Source organism: Chanodichthys erythropterus, chromosome 3 (assembly GCF_024489055.1).
Source record: "Chanodichthys erythropterus isolate Z2021 chromosome 3, ASM2448905v1, whole genome shotgun sequence".
NCBI lineage: Eukaryota > Metazoa > Chordata > Actinopteri > Cypriniformes > Xenocyprididae > Chanodichthys > Chanodichthys erythropterus.
In genome coordinates, this window is record NC_090223.1 from 2078395 (window position 1) to 2098988 (window position 20594).

At 35.5% G+C, this 20594-nt stretch overlaps 1 protein-coding gene across 1 annotated transcript; it reads left to right on the top strand.

Annotated features, from left to right (window-relative positions):
* The first annotated feature begins 6825 nt into the window (after nucleotides 1-6825).
* On the top strand, nucleotides 6826-14623 carry LOC137016536 (snaclec coagulation factor IX/factor X-binding protein subunit B-like). The gene is made up of 7 exons (XM_067380806.1): nucleotides 6826-6894; nucleotides 9006-9087; nucleotides 9453-9491; nucleotides 10698-10777; nucleotides 10960-11097; nucleotides 11557-11665; nucleotides 14487-14623. Exons 2-7 carry the CDS (start codon nucleotides 9030-9032, stop codon nucleotides 14543-14545), a joined length of 483 nt encoding a protein of 160 aa, XP_067236907.1. The 5' UTR covers nucleotides 6826-6894; nucleotides 9006-9029; the 3' UTR covers nucleotides 14546-14623.
* The last annotated feature ends 5971 nt before the right edge of the window (nucleotides 14624-20594 follow it).

A 20594-nucleotide genomic window follows, 5' to 3' on the forward strand; every position in this document is an offset into this window, starting at 1 on the left:
AAGCCAAGTATTATGTTTGGTTTGGTTAATTTTGGGGGGAACTAAATAATAATGTTCTACGAATGTTCTTTATTACAAAAAAAAAATAATGTTCCCAGAATGTTGAAGGAAGGTTGTTTTTAAATAACATAAACATATTTTATACAGAAAGTTTAAATAACATAAACATAGCTCATACAGAATGTTTCCTTATGGTTATTTTTAGGTTATTGTATTTATAAACTAACCTTTCAATTAAAACGTTGCAGATAGTTTTGCATAATGACCTATACAGAGCTCTGAAATTAGTTTAGTTTATGCAGCATTTAATAAAATGTAGCAATTCGATACAAAAGCACATTATAATGTTAATGTGAAACTCACAGAGATTATAAATTCTTGGGTTTGTTTCTATCTTCATGAACTGTGCTGCATGTGCCCTCGCTTTCTCTTGTCTTAAACAGAAAGCCACAAACTCACGAAATTTAAAAATTAACATTTTGTTTTACTGACTGACTAACATTTGTTTAATAAATAATAGTTCACCACACATGACTGACACATGAATGAGATTACTGTCTGTCAACATTATTAACAGTTTCACTCTTGGTATCCAGCATCATATATACATGTCAAAGAGTTTGTTCTAGTCAGTTTGATGTTCATTCAGTTTGATGATCTTCATGAAGTCAAAACAATGATATTGAACTTTGAACAACACAAATTCTTTACTAAATAAACTAAAAATGATTACTCATTTCACCACAGCTTTACACAACCAGCAGAAAGAGAGCAGGCGGAATAAAGATAAGCGATCTGTAACGGTTTCACTGTTGCTGTCCATTGGTCACACCTTAATTTAGCAATTTCTAGTATTGCATTAGTATTGCGTCCTTTTTGGCCCATTTTACCTATAAAATTAAACCTTACTGATTACAGATTTCCTTAATTATATATCACTTATAAATGATTAAATACAAAATTAATAGTAGTTATTAAGATTAATGTGGTTTGGAATTGGTAAAATGTGCTTGTAAAAATATCAACTTGCATAATTATTGTGTATGCACTGTAATACAGATGAACAAATGATAAAGTTGGGCTGCTGAATATACGATCCCTTTTTTCAAAATCACTCTTTGTAAATGATATTATTATAGATTATAACCTAGATGTGCTGTGTTTGACAGAAACCTGGCTCAAACCAGACAATTACATTACTTTAAATGAGTCCAAAACCCAAGATCATGAGCCTCATCTGAAAGGCAAAGGTGGAGGTGTTGCTGTAATTTATAGTAATATCTTCAGTATTACTCAAAAGTCTAGTTTCAAATATAATTCTTTTGAAGTGATGGTGCTTTATGTCAGTGATTCCCAACCACATTCCCAGAGGCCCCCAGTACTGCACATTTTGCATGTTTCCTCAATTAAACACACCTGATTCAGGTCATCAGCTCATTATAGTGACTTCAAGACCTGAAATGGGTGTGTCAGACAAAGGAGACTTGCAAAATGTGCACTGTTGAGGGGCCTCCAGGAACGTGGTTGGGAACCACTGCTTTATGTAACACTATCTAGTATAAGTGATAAGTCCCATTTGACATTTGTGCTTGCTACTGTATACAGGCCATCAGGACACCATACAGACTTTATCAAAGAATTTGCTGATATAGTAAGAGGGACTCGGATTTGCAGCCTTGACTAAATGTAGTATACACAAGACTAGATAATGATCTGAGATGTCATCGATCTGCTGCAGAATTTGGCACAAATATCGATTCCATGTGACAACATTACACAACACCAAATATGCCTGTTAATTTGCAGCATATAATTATTAGCAGTTGTATTAGCACTACTGCTAGCAGTTTTGTTTTATAAATGTGTATTTCTTTCTTTTTAAGTGGAAACACGTCCTGTTGAAAATAAAGATTGTAACTGTAAGTATTCTCTTGTCTTCTTCTCTTGTCAGTGTGTATGTCTAGTACAGTACAAATGTCCAAAACTTGTGCATTTCTCCACCTTAACAAGTGTGTGTAAGACCGGATGATCATGTTCTCCAACATGCTTTAAAATGATCTAAAGAGCATCTTTGAAGCTATTTGAACTCCTTTGTTTATTTAAGGTATTTATTTTTTGTTCAAAATAAACAAAAATTTAAAAATGAGTGAATCAACACATGATTCACTGATTCACTATGGTAAGTCTATTATAAGTATTTATATTTTAGACCTGTCAGCAGCTGAATCTCCAACCTCTGGAGAATCACCCGTTTTAAACAAACACTGAACAGAATAGAGAGGAGAGTCTGCTGGAGAAAAGAGAACGCAACAGAGCTCGTAATAAAACAAGAATCAACATTAGCTCAGCTTTAGATGATGAGAACTGAGGAATCTGAAATGTTGTAAAAGCGACACGGTGATTAAGGAATTTTTGAGGTATTTAATTCCAGGACCAGATAGACTGCCATATGTAGCTCTCTAACAGAGTTCACTGTACAGCATCTTTTGTGAAGCGTCGTCTTCATCTCCACAGTCATGCGAAGACAAAGCACAACTGAAACAGTGCTGCATGCCTTTTAGTTTTTTAACTGGTAAAGGGCCAAAAGTTACATAGGGCACCTTTAAATGAAAGTTATTCATTTAATTTCATGAAAGGTCATTAAAGGTAACAACATAATAACAAACAAAACTTCCATTTAACAGCCTGTGAGACAGGATGGTCTGCCTATGGATGCAGATGTTTTTCAATGACCCTCAAATATGGTCTTCAGCCGAGGTATGATACATTCAGCTTCTGATATGACATTAAAATCATAAGAATATTCTTGGATTAACTCTGTAAACGTCTGTGACACCTGTCAATTATCAGAGGAAAGTCATTTCAACTTGTTCCTCAGGTTAAAAACAAAATATATGTTAACAGTAAAGAAATGACAGTGTAGCTCCAGGATGTGAACAAACATCACTAACTAACAAGACTAAGACTAGAATGAACGCAACAAACCAGCAATGACATGAGGGAAAGAGGCAATATATAAAGAGAACAACACGAGGATAAGGTGAACACAATCACACTAACGAGGACTAAACCAGGTGGTGTGGTAATGAGAAACAAGGAGGCAGGACCAGTGGAGCACATGGCCAACACAAACAGAGACAGAGAAAAGTGTTCAGGCACAAGTCAAACAAAGAAAGACTAAACAAAGACAAGAGAGACAAGACTGTCTTTCTCCCAGGGTTTTTTTTTTTTTTTTTTTTTGGCATGCTTACATAATTAACACATAATTACAGCAATCAGAAAAACTAATGTTAGGGTCAAGGGTATAGCTGTCAACTAAAGCAAACAGTGATCACCATAATGGTGAATACAAACATTTTTATTTTTAATAAAACATCTAAACCTGTTAATTCCCAGCAAGAACTTCTGTACAGGTATGAAAGAAACATGTTTGTAAACTGGTTTCACACTCAGTGTGAAAGGGTCAAAAGGTTGTGGCTTTAAATCGGTTGTAGTTCTTATGTTTCTCTCTTTTCTGTTCTTTTCTCTGTCTTTCAGTGATTCTGCTTGTTAAGAGCAGGTGTTCATCAGTGTCTGGATTAACTCGCTTCTTGTCATTCATTCTATCAAGTGGATTATATTATTAAACTAATGTAGGGAATAGTGAATGAGGGTATAGGGTGTGATTTGGGACACAGCCTCTGAGGGTCAACTTTGAGCTCTGTTAATTCACAGTATATTCCTGGAGGCTACTTTCATGAAAATGACAAATATTACCCAGAATGCATTCTTTTCTATGGTATTTTACTGTTTTAATGGAAAATTGTATGTTACGGTCAGAAATTGTCTTTTTTTTTTTTTTTACAGCAGTTTAAAAGTGAATATGAAAATCTAAAAATTTCATATAAGTTACTCACTAATCTATTGCTTGAAGTCTAGTTAAGCAATTAGCAATGACGTGATAGATAACTATGTTAACGACTGATGTCATCTGGAGTTGCACATGCATAAATGTGTGACTGCATGTCTGTAGGCTATGTAATGAATTGTACAGGTATTTAATCAATTTATGGGTGAATTATATGAATATAATAAATCATAAAGCTTTATGATTAATTATGATACATATATTGACCCAGGAGGGAATTATGCAGATATATTGTGAATTAACTACAACGAATTATAATTAATTACATATATGATCAGTTCTAGTTTAATAGTTATTATAGAGAAACTATCCAAGTTTGTCCACCAAACTGTTAATTTCTTTACAGACTATCATACAAGGAATGTTATTCTCTGGCCACGAAAATAAATTCCTATTATAGTATCAAAGCGTAAAGCAGTGCCGGATCGAATGTAAAATTGACTGAGTGAGCAGCAGAACAATCAAGCATGAATATAATGTATTTAATATATAAAATTGATAATACAAAGGTCATACGGCTAAATAGACACAAGTACTACACATATATATATATAGAAAATAAAAGTAAAGTCAAGAAAACAGAGGTGATCAAAACAGTGGCAAATTACAAACAGTTAAACCTTTGAGAGCCAGCAAGGAAACAGTACACAAATCTTAAAGAAGTTAATACTTGCATATATGTTCAGGTCAAAGGTGTCAAAAATGTCAAAGGTTTGGCGACAGAAAACTTGTGCAACGAGGAGACGCGCGTCGTAGTGTTTTGAGGATGCATCCTTGGGACCGTCCGCCAATAATACGAGTGTAATTTTTGGTGGGCAAAACCTTCCTTTGTCTTGTCTTGCGGCTCGATTTGCATAATTTAGGATGTATCAGATCAAGTGTATCTTGTGTATCTGTTAAATATTCTCTTATTTCTTGGGCTTCACTTTCTGACTTTCTCTGTGTCTTGGGATTTTTCCATTGTGCAGCTCATGTGCCTACCTAGACAAAACAACAAGTAGTAGTCCTTGGACACACTGACACTCTCACACGTAACCAGAAGTTGAAGACACACACACATTTACGCACATACATTTCTTATTTGTATTATATTTTGTGAAATGCCATACATGGTAAGGTTTACATGGTAAGTCGTAGGATTGGATGCTCAAGCCATCCTGGAGATTGTTGTTTAACCTATGTCTATAAATATGACCCTTCTTCCTGAATAAATCTGAGAATGCTTTGTACCACACTTGATCTGTGTCTGCTTGGTCATTCTCGCGAGATCTCGCGCTGCTCACTGGAATTACAAATATTCTACCTATTACTGAGATTTTGATCTAACAGTATCTATAGTTTTTTCCTTTCATGTGTGGTATCATTTTAATTGTCTCAGAGCGATTGGTAAAATGGTCTCAATTTCACAGCAGTCACTGGTATTATGAGGAAGATTAAGGAGAATTCTGTCCTCCTTTTGGGTGGTGTCTCTTCATGATATCTGATAACCCACTCCTCTCCCCCAAACAGGTGTTGGTGAAATAAATATTTACAATCTTTTTGTTCTGGTCTGGGTATTTAAGGGAAAGTGGGATGTCATGTGGGTCTTGTGGGATCTTCTGTAGCCAGAAACCCCCATGCAGTGAAGGGTGAATGTCTTAAAAACACGAATCCAGCACTGTGTGTATATGCACTTCTTACTCTTAGAGTCATCTATGAGCAACTGATGTTATGTATGATTTCTGAATTGGCTTCTAATTGGTTATTTGTGTAATTGGCATGATACATTTTTACCTGACAAATAAATGTTACATTTCGAAAATAAATAAATATTCTGGACTCTCCTGAATTCATTATGACCAGTAGATGACTTGACTCAGCATGAGATGAGCAAAAGTTGTGAAAGTTAGGCTCCTGAATTTAATGTTTTGTAACCAAGAACAGAGCTTATCGAGAAGATACACGGGGTGAAGAAAACATGTTGAAATCACCAACCGAGATGAGATAGATGAAGACTACAGTGAAGAAGAGCAAGAGTGCTAGAAGAAGACAGAACATGGGTAAAAAAAAATAATAACCCAACAAATTTTAGAGAGTTGACTGCATGTCATGTTTGAAATTGGTTCAAGCCACATTTACCTTCAGATCTTTATTTGTTAAAGAGGCTGTCCATGTCCTGATCAATGGCTTGTTTAGTGTGACTCAAACTGAATGAAGTCTGTGTGTTTAATGCATGAATCTGGAGTAAAAGATTCACACTTGCATGATCAGAATCAGCTCTCTAACTTGTTTTCTGCTGATATCAACTGAGAATCAACATCCCAAACGGGACCGGCGTGGGTGGGAGTATGATCCGTGGTCTGTATCAGATTTACTAACAGCTTTCACCAGCGCAAAACTTTCCAGTTTTTGGGAATTGCATTCTCATGCTAATTTACCCTGTTTAGTATATCTGGCCCTATAGCTGATTAATGAAGTAAGTAAAATGTGAATTTCTAATCAGGTAATAAATCCTTAACAACATGTACTAATAGTGTACATTAATGTGTTAATGGGTCAAAGACATGTATTTCAGCTTCCAGCTCATTATTAAGTAATTTATCATTGTGGTTATGATTATGGTTGATATTCCTACTAATATTACTTATTACTTAACAATTAGTTAATAGTCATATGCCTCAACAAGTAAAATCATTACACAATGATACTTTTGGAAATCATTAGATAATGATTAAAACAGACAACTGAAAGATGAAATACATGGCTTTGAACAATTGTGGTAATTACTTCTGTGGTGTTTTTTCTGAGAGTCATGTGATTTAGAGACATCTCAGTAACATGCAGATCCTTTCTGATTGGCTGACACGCACCTTACGTAACATGAGTACACTTATTTAAGCCCACAATATAGTGGAAAAATAATACATCAAGAGTTCAAGAAAAGACACATCTCTGATATACTATCCAGCAGAAACACTCAGTTTGCTGTTCGGAGCATATTTCCTGAGGTTTGACTTTTCTACATTTACATTTATTTCACTTTTAGCCGACTAAAACCCATTTAGTCATTTTTGATTCATGGGGCATTCTGGGAATGTTAGTTCTGTTGGAACATTCCCAGAACAGAGCTTAGTTTTTAGTTTTCATTTTGTATTGTTTTTATAGTTTTTAGTTTTTATTTATTTTTATTTGGTTATTCAGAATGTAGATTATGTTTTATGTTGTTCAGTGAATTAATGATGCTAAAATGCTCAATGCAGAAGCGCTTAACATGTTTAATGCATTCAACAGTAGCTAATGTTGGAGGATACACCTCATCGATGATCAAGCAGAACATGATTAATTCATTTTGAAAAGTGATTATTTTTGGAAGACTTTTATTTTTGACGGGTGTTGAGGCTGTTGCTCGTAGAAGTGTGTGTTGAGTCGTGTTCGAGAAGGTTAAAGGATGTAATCACTGTTTTTGTGAACTTTGACCAATGTTTCACAGTTTAAGAGTTTGTTTTTCTTCATATCGTTTATTCCCGTGGATTGCATTAGCTGCTGGAGTGAAGCAGTAACACCATAACTGTCATTGGATATAAAGTACAAATCTGCGTGATTAGAGACAATTGAAAATATTTCTTACATTTTTTACAGACTTTTTTACTTCTTATGTTTTGATTGAGAAGCAGTTATGGATTAATTAGATGCACAGATTGCAATAATCTTGGCCGATTGAGATGTTTTTTTGTAAGTGTGACCTGCCAGTGCTGATTTTTGCCAATTCAGATTTTCTGTCTAAGAACTATTATTGACAGCATAACACAAATCTACTTTTCTTCAATGCTAAATTTAACTTTCATGAAATGTTATTAAACATTACAATGTTCTACAGTATGTGTGTTGTAAATCTGTTAATCATTCAGACGAGGGAACATTGTGCACACGGTTTAGTGAATGATCATGTGCGGGGCTCCATACGTTATTGCCTGTGTGAATGTATTCAATGTTATTGTATGAATGTCATCAGTGTTGGTCAGTGCAGTGAATCAATGCCATTGAAACTGGTAATAATACAGCTCAGCTGACCCTTGTGAAGTGGAGATGAAAGTTAAAATAATCAACACCTTGTTTCATTACATCTATCTTTGAATGAACGCTTTGATGATTTGCTCAAAGACAGTCCCAATGTAACTGCACTGAGTGAGTCTCTCTAGATCACACAAAGGCAAGCATTGCTGATACTGGAGAAATATCATCAGAAAGCCTCTCGTCGAGTGAGATTCAAGGTTTGGAACTAACATAACAATAGCCTAATGAGCTTATTGTCAGGTTTATGTTCTGTTATGTGGACCCTTATTTTGACACTCTTTTCTGTTTACTTCATTTCCTGTTTCAATGCTCTGTTTAGTTTTGTTTCTTGCCCGCTGACCACATCGTAACACTTATTATATAGTAATAAATAATAAAATGCAGATAATATCATATCACGCTATTGAGCCACTCAAAATTAGCGCAAGGGTCGAGTTCTCGTTGGCCTGATTGTGTTCAGCTGTTCCTCATGTGCTCTGCTCCCGTTATATCATGCTTCCTTCCCTCTTGTCTTTGCTGGTTTGTTGAGTTCATTGTGTGTCAACAGTACAACCTTTTCTATTTTCAAATAAAAATTTAAAATCTTTTTTTTTTTAATTTCTTACAAAGTGTGCGAACAGGATTATTTCACTTCAGAATTAAAATTTCCTGATAATTTACTCACCCCATGTCATCCAAGATGTTCATGTCCTTCTTTCTTCAGTTGAAAAGAAATGATAGTTTTTGAGGAAAACATTCCAGGATTTTTCTCCATATAGTGGACTTGAAGGTCAAATTACAGTTTAAATGCAGTTTCAAAGAGCTCTACATGATCCCAGATGAGGAATAAGGGTCTTATCTAGAGAAACCATTGTTCATTTCCTAAAAAAAACAAAACAAATCTGCTCTTTAACCATAAATGCTCATCTTGCACTGGCTCTGTGATCCACCAAGTACAAACTATATAAAAACATTGTTTGTACACATTGATCTACTGGTTGTTGTCACAAAAATACAAATCTTTGTAATAATTATTTGTGTATAATTGTGTTTTAAATCTATGCAGAGTTCCAGTGTTCTCTGAGAAACGATGGCGTTGTGGACTGTCTATCTGTCTCTCGGTCTTCTGGTCACTTTGAATGCTTCAGGTAAAACTATTATTCCACGTCTCACATCAGAACTGTTATTTTAACATGAATTGAAGCACATCTGGGACTCTGTAATGACTGATCAGAAGCAGGAATGATCTAATACAGTATGTGCACCTGAGTAATTTTAATTCTAATTATTATTTAATTATTTAATTATTATGATAATATTAAGATAACAAAACAAAAATAATTATATCATAACATCACCTAAAGTTGTTGATTCTTATGAATGATATTATATTATTAATTTTGACAATAATATACAACACCAGTAATAATTTGCAGTATATATGTATTAGTAGTTGTATTAGCACTACTGCTAGCAGTTTTGTTTTAAAAATGTGTATTTCTTTCTTTTTAAGTGGAAACGCGTCCTGTTGAAAAGAATAAAGATTGTAACTGTAAGTCTTCTCTTGACTTCTTCTCTTGTCAGTGTGTATGTCTAGTACAGTACAAAAGTCCAAAACTTGTTCTCCACCTTAACAAGTGTGTGTAACACCTGATGGTCATGTTCTCCAGCATGCTTTAAAATGTTTTAAAGAGTATATTGGAAACTATTTTAAATCCTTTGTTTATTTAAGGTGCACTATGTAACTTTTTTTGTTCAAAATAAACAAAATTTAAATAATGAGTCAATACATCATCAATCCTTCTTACAAAACATGATTCACTGATTCACTATGGTAAGTCTATTATAAGTGTTCATATTTTAAACATGTCAGAACAGTTTTCTGACATACATCACTCACCTGTGCGTGTCTCGTCACATCCGTAAATAGAGAAAAGTTGCTCCGGCTGCTTTGACGCGTGTCTGGTGTGGGAGTGGCACAGAAAGAGAAAGAGAACGCCACAGAGCTCGTAATAAAACAAGAACCAACATTAGCTTGGCTTTAGGAGATGATGAGAACTGATGTATCTGAAATGTTGTAAAAGTGACACAGTGATTAAGGAATTTGGTCCCACTTTATATTAAGTGACCTTAACTACTATGTACTTACATTTAAATTAATCATTTGATACAATGCACTTATTGGGTACATACATGTTTTTACATTGTACTTATACTTTAAAACACCTGCATGTAATTACATCTGTAAATAATTTCTGTAATTACATTTATAATTACACTGTTGACCCATCCCTTACACCTTACCCCTACCCTTAAACCTACCCATACCACCAAAGCTTTCCCTAACCATACCCGTATCCACATCAATAGCAGAAAACGTGTTTTGCAATTCAATATAAACCCAATAAGTATATTGTACTTATTTTTTGATGTAGGTACATAGTAGTTAAGGCCACTTAATATTGTGGGACCAGGAATTTTTGAGGTATTTAATTCCAGGACCAGATAGACTGCTCTCTGTATATGTAGCTCTCTAACAGAGTTCACTGTACAGCATCTTTTGTGAAGCGTCGTCTTCATCTCCACAGTCATGTGAAGCCAAAGCACAACTGAAACAGTGTTGCATGTCATTTTGTTTTTTAACCGGTAAAGGGCCAAAAGTTACATAGTGTACCTTTAAATGAAAGTTATTCATTTAATTACATGAAAGGTCATTAAAAGTAACAAGATAATAACAAACAAAACTGCCATTTAACAGCCTGTGAGACAGGATGGTCTGCCTATGGATGCAGATGCTTCAAGTTTTATAATGAGCCTACAAGATGGGATTTTGCCGAGGTATGATGCATTCAGCTTCTGATATGACATTAAAATCATAAGAATATTCTTGGATTAACTCTGTAAACATCTGTGACACCTGTCAGTTATCAGAGGAAAGTCATTTCAATTTGTCCCAGATTTTGGATTATTAATTTAAAATAACATGTTCTTTGTGTTTGCTCATGTCTCCGCCTCTACAGTATGACTGTTTGTACAAATATAAAGGGAACCTTGCTTCTGTACACAGCCATGAGGAGTACATTTTCATAAAGAACCTGATTAGACGCACAACTCATGCATCAACACCTGCCTGGATCGGACTCCATAAAATTTATCGTGTATGCAATTTTTTTTTTTTCATCATACTTTCTGTGCTTCTGGCCATTTACCATTACATTAAATCTCATTTAATACATAATACATATTAAAACATAGATGTGTTTTTGTCCTGTATTTTTGGTCCTCAGAACAGTTAGTTTAGTGCATTGGCAGCCATGAGAGGCACCGCTCACCATGATGATGTCATACTCCAGTGTTTGTATCGTGAAACTCGATGTGAAATAGTGTGGCTGATAGAGATAACTGAGTGATTTAACACTTTCTTACATAGTTTTACATATTCTTTACTGATACCCTTTCTGTGAAATAATTTCTGTCCATTTCTGTTTAGATTTCTGACATGTTTAAAGTGGGGTTAGGGTTCATGAGGAATCATCTTTTAGATAAATAAAGATAAAACGAAGCCATGTAAAGCTGTGGACATAAACACAATGCTGTTTTTTCTCTTCTGTTCACAGTGGGGACATTGGTACTGGACTGATGGAACCAAATTGAACTATCAAATATGGTCACCTGGACAACCCACTTACCGTCAAGATGAGTACTGCATTGAGATGAACTCTGTCCGTAAGTAATTTCTGTTAATCCTCATGAAATAACATGATAAATGATCCATCAATCTGAATTGTGTTAGACCATTCATCAGAAGATTAGCAGATACTGCTTCATGTCATACTGTAAATCCAGAAGCTAGAAAATAACTTTTTCATCACAGTTAAAAATCTTTTGTGAACATTCATCATGGAAACATTGTTGCTGATTGTTTTCTAGACATCAAATACTAATATTTCTGTGTCTACCATACTAACTAAACATTATTTAGTTCCCTTTCGAAAGGGAACTTCAACTCTGCGTTGAACATGCAATGGGGAACGTCCACGTGACTCGGTGTTTCGAAAGCCAACTATCAAAAACTCCAATCATATTGGCCTGCGACAGCCTATGACGTCATATGGTGTGACCCGGAAGTATAAAAGGTGCACCTAGGGAAGCAGTCAGTATCTCATCATCTTTTCGGGCTGTTTGTGTCTGCCACTATCATGTTTCTTTTTCTACAAGAAATAAGGTATCCAATCATGTCTGAGGGCAAAGGTAAGCACTTTAGGAAGTGTGCTGATCCGTGTCCAAGATTCTTGACTCCGGAAGACACACACAACCTATGCATTCACTGTCTGGGGGAAGAACATGCACTGACAGTGCTTGAGAGTGCTGTCTGTGTAAACTGTGAGCGTTTCCCTATGAAAACGCCTGGTTCCTATCTGGCCCCCTTCTCGAGGGAAGGGGCGTCGACATCTGTGCATGTGTGGCCCTGCTCGTGCTGAGGCAGAGCGGCGGCTGCACTCATGGGGCTCGCAGATGGAGCTGCGGGGAAGTTTCGCTGATGTGGAGGGATTGCGCCCGCACGGGTATGTGTCGTTGCTGCCTATTAACGAGACGTTCGTGAACTATCTCATCACAGGCAGTGCACCGTCACTAAAAGCTCTGGTCCTGCCGTCAAGACCCCTTAAGATGACATCTCGTCTAAACGGCAGGGCGTACCCTGCTGCGGTCAGTCGCAAAAGCGGCGGGATACGAGGAAGAGGAAGCAAGATCTGAGGGAGGTGATTGAATACCGGCATCAGAATAATCCACGCCGGTGATCAATCTCCTCTCTGGCAAGGGTACAGTACATCTACCCTCGCCCCTCTTACTTGGCCTTCCCGGGAATTTTTATCATGCCACAAAATGGCTGCCGTTTAGTCTTTTTTAAGCTTCTCAGCTATTTTCAGTATAGCTTGAGTTGGCACTCACTGCTTCAGTTAATGTGTGTCGGCGGCTTTAATCGGCCGCCTGACATTACTGCTTGTGAACATCACTTCCTTTCTCTTCCCATGGGATTTGGAAGTGAATAACAGGCTTTATTAGGCTGTTTGGTGCCTGTTGTTAGTTATAGGCTCGTAGCTTAGCGGCTAGGCTAGAGCTAGGTTATTGTGTTATTTGTTAATAACCCTATATATATATATATATATTACCCATGTTTGGATATATATTACTAGCTTTGGCCTCCTCCTGAGGGAGTTGTTAGGCTGTATGCCCATTATCCCCTTGACTTTGTAGGTGCAATAGTAGAGTTAAATGGATACTCCACCATTTTTTCATATTAAACTATGTTATTCCCTTAACTAAGACGAGTTGATACATACCTCTCTCGTCTCAGTGCGTGCACTAAATCGCTCCGTCTTGCGGCGAAACTTTGTTAGCACTTAGCTTAGCCCAGTTCATTCAATAGGGGCCAAGCAGAGAAGCTACCACACACCTCCATGTTTTCCCTATTTAAATACAGTTACTCGAGTAGTGTAACTCGACCTAGGACGGTGACACAAAACAGTTCTAAACGTAAACTCGTGAAAAGTCCTCTCACCGGCCCCCGCTCCCTCTCCTGTAAAAGTCACGTTGGTTCTATTGACGGAAATGAGAGGGAGCGGGGGCCGGTGAGAGGACTTTTCACGAGTGAAGATATTACTGCGCCAAGTCAAAGTGCTCCCGAGCACTTGCTATGGTATACCGCCATACAATATAGTTATCCATTTTACACGCTTAGAAAAGCGCAACGTTTTGTTTTGTGTCACCGTCCTAGGTCGAGTTACACTACTCGAGTAACTGTATTTAAATAGGGAAAACGTGGAGGTGTTTGGTAGCTTCTCTGCTTGGCACCTATTGAATGAACTGGGCTAAGCTAAGTGCTAACAAAGTTTCGCCGCAAGACAGAGCGATTTAGTGCACGCACTGAGACAAGAGAGGTATGTATCAACTCGTCTTAGTTAAGGGAATAACATAGTTTAATATGAAAAAACGGTGGAGTATCCCTTTAACAGCTAGGTTGTAAACTGTCTTATACTCCCTGATACTGTTATCTCAGGTGGTAGGCCCTTATCTTTGCGCAGATAAGTTATGCAGTTGTCCGAGGCCTTACTTTCTAGAACTTTATGCTTTGAGAAAATATGTTTTTCCTCTAAGCCACTTGTTGTTTTTTATCAAGTTTGAGTTGACGTTGCTACCATTTAGCTCTGTCCTCTATGGCTTAGTGCAGATTTGAGAATCTGTATGGAGAAATGATTTTGCGGAACAGTCCCTCAAAGATGATGGATACTGACTGCTTCCCTAGGTGCGCATTTTATACTTCCGGGTCGCACCATATGACGTCATAGGCTGTTGCCGGCCAATAGGATTGGAGTTTTTGATAGTTGGCTTTCAAATCACTGAGTCAGGTGGACGTTCCCCATTGCGTGTTCAACGCAGAGTCTCGTTTCCTGCTTCTCAGGGAACTATGGTTACATACGTAACCTGAGACGTTTTTTCATAATACACAAATGATAAAAACAGCTATATTTTTTCTGTCTTTCAACAGATGGCAACTGGAAAGAAGTGAAATGTGATGAAAAGAAGCCCTATGTGTGTGTGAAATGAACCAGCATGTGAAGAATCAATGTAGAAGAAACAAGCTACTTTGATTCATTGACTTTCCATTAGAAATGTTTAATGGAGGCTAATAAATGTGTTAAAAAGATTAAATATGTTTGTTTAATTTTTATTTTTATTTATTTATTTGTGAATGATACGTTACTTACTAAGTTACACCTGTTAAACATCATTTTATAATTATTACTCTACGGTCTCTCTCTTTTCTGTAACGTAAAGGGAGTCCACTGGAGGCGAGCGTAGTTTTGAACTCAAGTGCAGTTTTATTAAAGTGATCCAAAATACCAAACATAAACATGAACAAAAACAAAGAATTGACTTGACTTGACAATAAATACTAACAATCACCAAACAGTAGGTTATGTAAAACAAAGCTAGACAAGGTAACAGTGAAACATGAGGGCCATTTATGACAAGAAATGTAATAATAAACACATCCGACAGATTTTTCAGAAAAGAGACCAAATTCGCCCTAGAGGCAGATCTCATTGGGCTGCCCTAATTGACAATATGGACTGGAGAAAAGCATGGTTGTTAGCCTATTAATATTTTATTCCTAATAAGACTAAAGAAGTCCACTTTATAATACTGCATAAGACATTGGTATTTAAACAATATCAAAATATGTTGATATTCTTATTACTCGCTCATTTTGTGGTCATGAAGATGAAACATTGATATATTTATTCTATTTTTGAATTAGTTCAAAAGTTTTGGTCAAACTTTTACTCCCATTTAAATAAAACCCCCATTAATACACAATCTTTTAATTTGAAAGATATTATTTGTTATTACACTTACTCCAACAAATCTAAACAGTATATTTTCTTTTTTTCCCTTTTTTTTTTATTTTTATTTTGTTTGCCAAATTTTTTATCCATTAACAGAAATTTATGAGCTCTTAAACCTTTTAGGTTAACTAGTAATACAAAATGTGATTCCTAAAACAATATGAACGATTCTTTTGTAGTGGCTCTGATGTTCAAGTTTAACCAGCTTTCTCATTTATTGATTGATTTTTTTTTTTTTTTTTCCTTTCTGATTAGCTCTCTTAGTATTGTTTTCCCATAAAACGTATGGTATTTATCCCCTTATTTCTCTGTTTGTCCCTTGTCTATTATGTGTCCTCTTCACATGTATGTAAATGATTTTTAATACTTCCTCCAGATATTTGACTCTACATACAAATGTCTTTTATTTCTTAATGTTAATGTTCTTCTGAAGGTGTTTGTATATTTGTATGTTTCTTGTTTCTTAAACTTTTTGAAATTTCAATGGTTCACCGGTAGAGGGTGATGATAAAGTGAACCCAGGAATCATGCAGAACTATTGAACAGGTGTCTGTGGGTTTCACTTTTTTATACCAGTTTTATACATTTGCAGATGTTTTAATTAGACATTAGAATAATTACAAGATATTTCCATTATTCCAGATAAAAAAAACCTTTGGGGGGAAAAGTTGTGTTTGTAGACTCCAAGCAGCAAGTGCTTGTTGATTCAAATTTAGAGAGCTTAATTGGAAGTTTTTCACTTTTTTAGTTGCACATTAAAAGGAATTCAATGCCACCCAAGTGAGAGAAAATATATTGGCGTATTACATTCCAGACAGATGATGGGTTTCGGAAATACTGTCTGAGCCAGTTTATTTTAAAAGTGTTATTTAGAGAGCCAAAATCAATAAAATGTAGGCCACCTTTATCGTATGAATTTAATATGACTGATTTCTTAATATAATGAACTTTGTTTTTCCATAAAAATTTAGTCAACATACTGTCAATTATTTACATGTGTGTTTGTTTGACTGGGCAGTATACGCTAAACGAGAAATGCCTTCTGCTTTAGTGAGCAGAACTCTGTCTCTGAGCGATAGTTATTCAATACCTTATGTGTCTTATCAATAATTGGAGTAAAATTGGAGTGGCACCTAGTCTTATTATCTTTAATAGTTTTAATCCCCAAATAGGTGACACTTTCTCTTATAGGAATGTTGCAGATTGAGGACTCCAAGCATTTACCCACTGGAAGAAACTCACATTTACTGATATTGAGCAGAAGGTCCGAGGCTTTGGAAAAGGGCTTGAGAGTTTTTAATGCTTCTTGAGAGACATCCTTCAGAAACAAGGCAGTATCATCAGCTAACTGACTTAATATCACTTCAGTGTCAGCAATGGGGATTCCTTTTAAAGGGCTTTTCCTAATATGTGAATTTAGAAGCAGTGTAGCTATCAGAAATAAATATGGAGAGATTGGGCATCCCTGTCTGACCCCACGATTCAGAGAAAATCTAGGAGAAGTGCCACTGCTGAGATTTATAGAGCTATTGCCATTGGTATAAGGCATTTTGACAGATCTGCGAAAGTTCTAAGGAGTCAAAAGCTTTGTTAAAGTCCAAGAAAAGTATAAAAAATTCATTAGAAATAAAATCAGAATAATCTAACATATCTAAGACCAGATGTATATTATAAAAAAATATGCCTTTAAAAAAAAAAAAGTCAGATTATTTGAAACACATTTCAGTCTTTTTGACATAATCAAAGCTATTATTTTATAATCATTATTTAGCAACGTAATTGGCCACCGGCTAGGGTCTTAATTCGGTTTCACAATTAGGGTAATAAGTCCTTGACACAAGGTTGGAGGAAGCAAAGCTCTATCAAGACTCTCAACAAAAAGTTGATTCAAACGCGAATGTGAGGATAAACTCATGAGTTTCAAACATTCAAAACTTTTGTGTCGTATATCTATGAATTGTGTTTTGCATTTGTGAATTGTATTTAATGAATAAATAATTTTACTTTGCATATGTGAATTACTTTTTGTGAATGTATATATATTTTTTTGCACACGTGAATTAGGTTTGACGCATGTGAAATTGGCAATGTTGTCATTTCTCGCTCCATACTGCTCCATTTGGAGCATTTTAAAGTTTAAAATCATGTTAATGTCAAATATTTTAACTGAAATGATAGATATATAGATATATAGATACACATAAGTTGTTTTGTCTTAAATGATTAAATGAATATAAATTGAACAAAGTTTAAACACTAAAAATTATACATTTATTTATTTGACATAAAATTTATATTTTACTCAACCATTTCATGATGAATAAACCATTTTTCCATTGTACATAATACACATTACACGGTTGTACACTCGATTACATGAATTAGGAAAATTCAGATCCATTAAACCTAAAAACAAAACACAAAAGTTATTTAATTTTAATAAAATGTACTTTCCCCCTACAGTGGGGATCGAAAGTTTGGGAACCCCTTTCAGAATCTGTGAAAATGTGAATTTTTTTTAACAGAACAAGAGAGATCATACAAAATGCATGTTATTTTTTGTTTAGTACTGTCCTGAGTAAGATATTTCACGATGCATTAAGAGTCAGGGGGTGAAAACTTTTGAACTCAAATATCAAGGTAAATTGTACTTAATTTTTCTTCTGGGAAACATGCAAGTATCTTCTGTAGCTTCCGAAGGGCAGTACTAAATGAAAAAAAATTATATTTCAACAAAATAAGAAAAATGTGGACATCTTCATCCTGTTCAAAACCTTCATCCTGTGAACCTTTTTTAATAGTTGTGTTTGAGTCCCTCAATTTGAGTCCCTCAGTGTGAAAATATGAATCTCAAAATCATTCAGTCACTGCTGGAAAGGGTTCAAATATGCAAAAGATGCTGGAAAACTGATGATTCTGCAGGAGCTGGAGGATTTTTCTGAAGAACAGAGCTCAGTTTAACTGCTCAGGACAAACAAGAGACTCATGAACAACCATCACAAAACACAAAAACAGTCGTGGATCATCAGGTGACCACACACAGTATTGAGAATCAAGGGTTCACATACTTATGAATGGGGTTATTTTAATAAATTCAGCTATTGTTTTGTCTTGTGGATTATATGTAAACATCTTTTTATGTAAAATATCTTACTCAGGACAGTACTAAACAAAAAAATAACATGCATTTTGTCAGATCTCTCTTGTTTTGTTAAAAATGTTCACATTTTCACAGATTCTGAAAGGGGTTCCCAAACTTTCGATCCCCACTGTAAGTAGCAAAAGCATCATATACTAGCTGTACTTTGCTCTAAAACAATTACAGAATCAAACCAAAAAGAGTAAATTGAACAAATTACTGGACAGCAGGTACATGACAAATTAAATGTTACAAAAAATTAAAAAAAAATCAAATGGGAAGTGTATTTAACAATACTTTGTGTATTAGTCAGGATGTAGCATAGCATGTATAATAAAGTTTTGACATTCTGTTTTTCTCATGTTTATATATTGGAGATATAATCATACCCTGTCACTAATGTAATCAATCTTGTTCAGTTAATTTTTTTTTTTAAAGGCTTAAAATTAACTTTAATCATCTTATGGTCAGGTAAATACCATTACAGCAAAAGTTACAGGCCGTAATGAGGTTACAGTGATGAATGATTGACATTTCAGCACTTGAGCCCGTACACGTTCACATCAAGTGCATTTTTGAAACATGAAAGTAATGAAGTAGCAGCTAAATCAGTCAGCAGGACACAAGGGTTTTTCCCGACTGACTGCGGGGCTCCAGGCTGTGGACACGTCAATGCCGTTTACATTCGGGTCCAGACGGGTTCAAAAATAGGGGTCGGGTCAGACTCGGGTATAATTTTATCGTGTCTGTCTCGTGTCAGGATTTTCTTTTAAAAAATGATTTATGCACGGTGGGTTCGGCACTCCACACACCAGAGGAAGAAAAAGGTTAAAACTATGATTTCTTATCGTCATGTTTGTGGTCTATCAAATTTTGACCCTAGCTTAAGGTTAATGCCATGATTTCCATGATGCAAATAAAATGCACAATTTAATTAATTGATAAATAAGTCGAAAACAGAGCTGTCAAATCACAACATGGTCTAGTAGTGTCTGTGGTCCTGTTTCCACCTGTTAAAGCAAATATTGTGCAAATACTTCAGTTTTGGCCACTACTGTACATGATTAATCTTTAATCTGTTTGGTTGTTGATTATTTTCATAATCTCTTTCATCAAGTAGTTGTTGTAGCTCTAGTTAATTTAAGTTTGTTATAATCATCAGATCATCAGTGTTGTTGAGACTTCGACAGAACCTGATGATCTGTTATCTAGAGTGATTTGAAGATCTTGATTTACATGATCATTGTCATTCATTTTATTTACTTACTTATTTTACATGTGATTTCGTCTTTTTACTTGGTGCAGGGTCTGAAATATTTATTATTCATCTCACTTCATGTCTGTTGTAAAATGAAACCTGTTTGTTTTTTGTCAGAACTACCAGAAAGCATCTGGAAGGAGAGGACAGAGAGATCCAGTGATCCAGAACCTGCAGATGAAACATCACGATCCTGAAGAACAAAAAGGTGTTTATTCTTTATTCATTCATCATGATGCTGAAGAACATGATGATGCTCACCAGATTTACAGGTTGAGAATGACAAATTAAAGCACGCATAGGCCTATAAAAACCCAAGTGAACTGAATGACATTCACACTGGGCTCCAGTACAATTACCTGCTAATAGAGCAATGATTTTTTTCTTCAGAGATCTTTTTTTTTCATTAACCAGCTTACAGCAAACACTGACCCAAATCATATAAACACTGAGCAAGCATCTCATTGGCTGTGGAAACAGCAGCAGCCAATCAGCTTGTGTTGTGTATTAAACAATGTGATTGCTTACAGATTGCATGTCAAGCCAGTGCCATCTAGAGTTTCATGAACAAACTAGAGATGTATAACAAAAATCAACTTCATAACATTAAAATAGATCACAATCGTGACACAGCAGTTGTCGATCAGATCTGATGGGATAAAAATGACTATTGAACTCATCATGATCTTGACTTTGAGCTTCACTTTTCATTTCATGTTTGTCTCTCATTCTTCAACACTTCTATCAGAAACATGAATCTGAATGAAGCCCTGAACATGAATCACTTTTACTTCATTTTTGTGCTTTGAGAAATGATTGATTAAACTTGATTAATAATTGATTAAACTC

Coding starts and splice junctions, on each gene's coding strand:
- LOC137016536 (XM_067380806.1), top strand. CDS start 9,030: ATGGCGTTGTGGACTGTCTATCTGTCTCTCGGTCTTCTGGTCACTTTG. Junction 9,492..10,697: donor AAAGAATAAAGATTGTAACT/GTAAGTCTTCTC, acceptor GCCATTTAACAG/CCTGTGAGACAGGATGGTCT. Junction 11,666..14,486: donor CATTGAGATGAACTCTGTCC/GTAAGTAATTTC, acceptor GTCTTTCAACAG/ATGGCAACTGGAAAGAAGTG.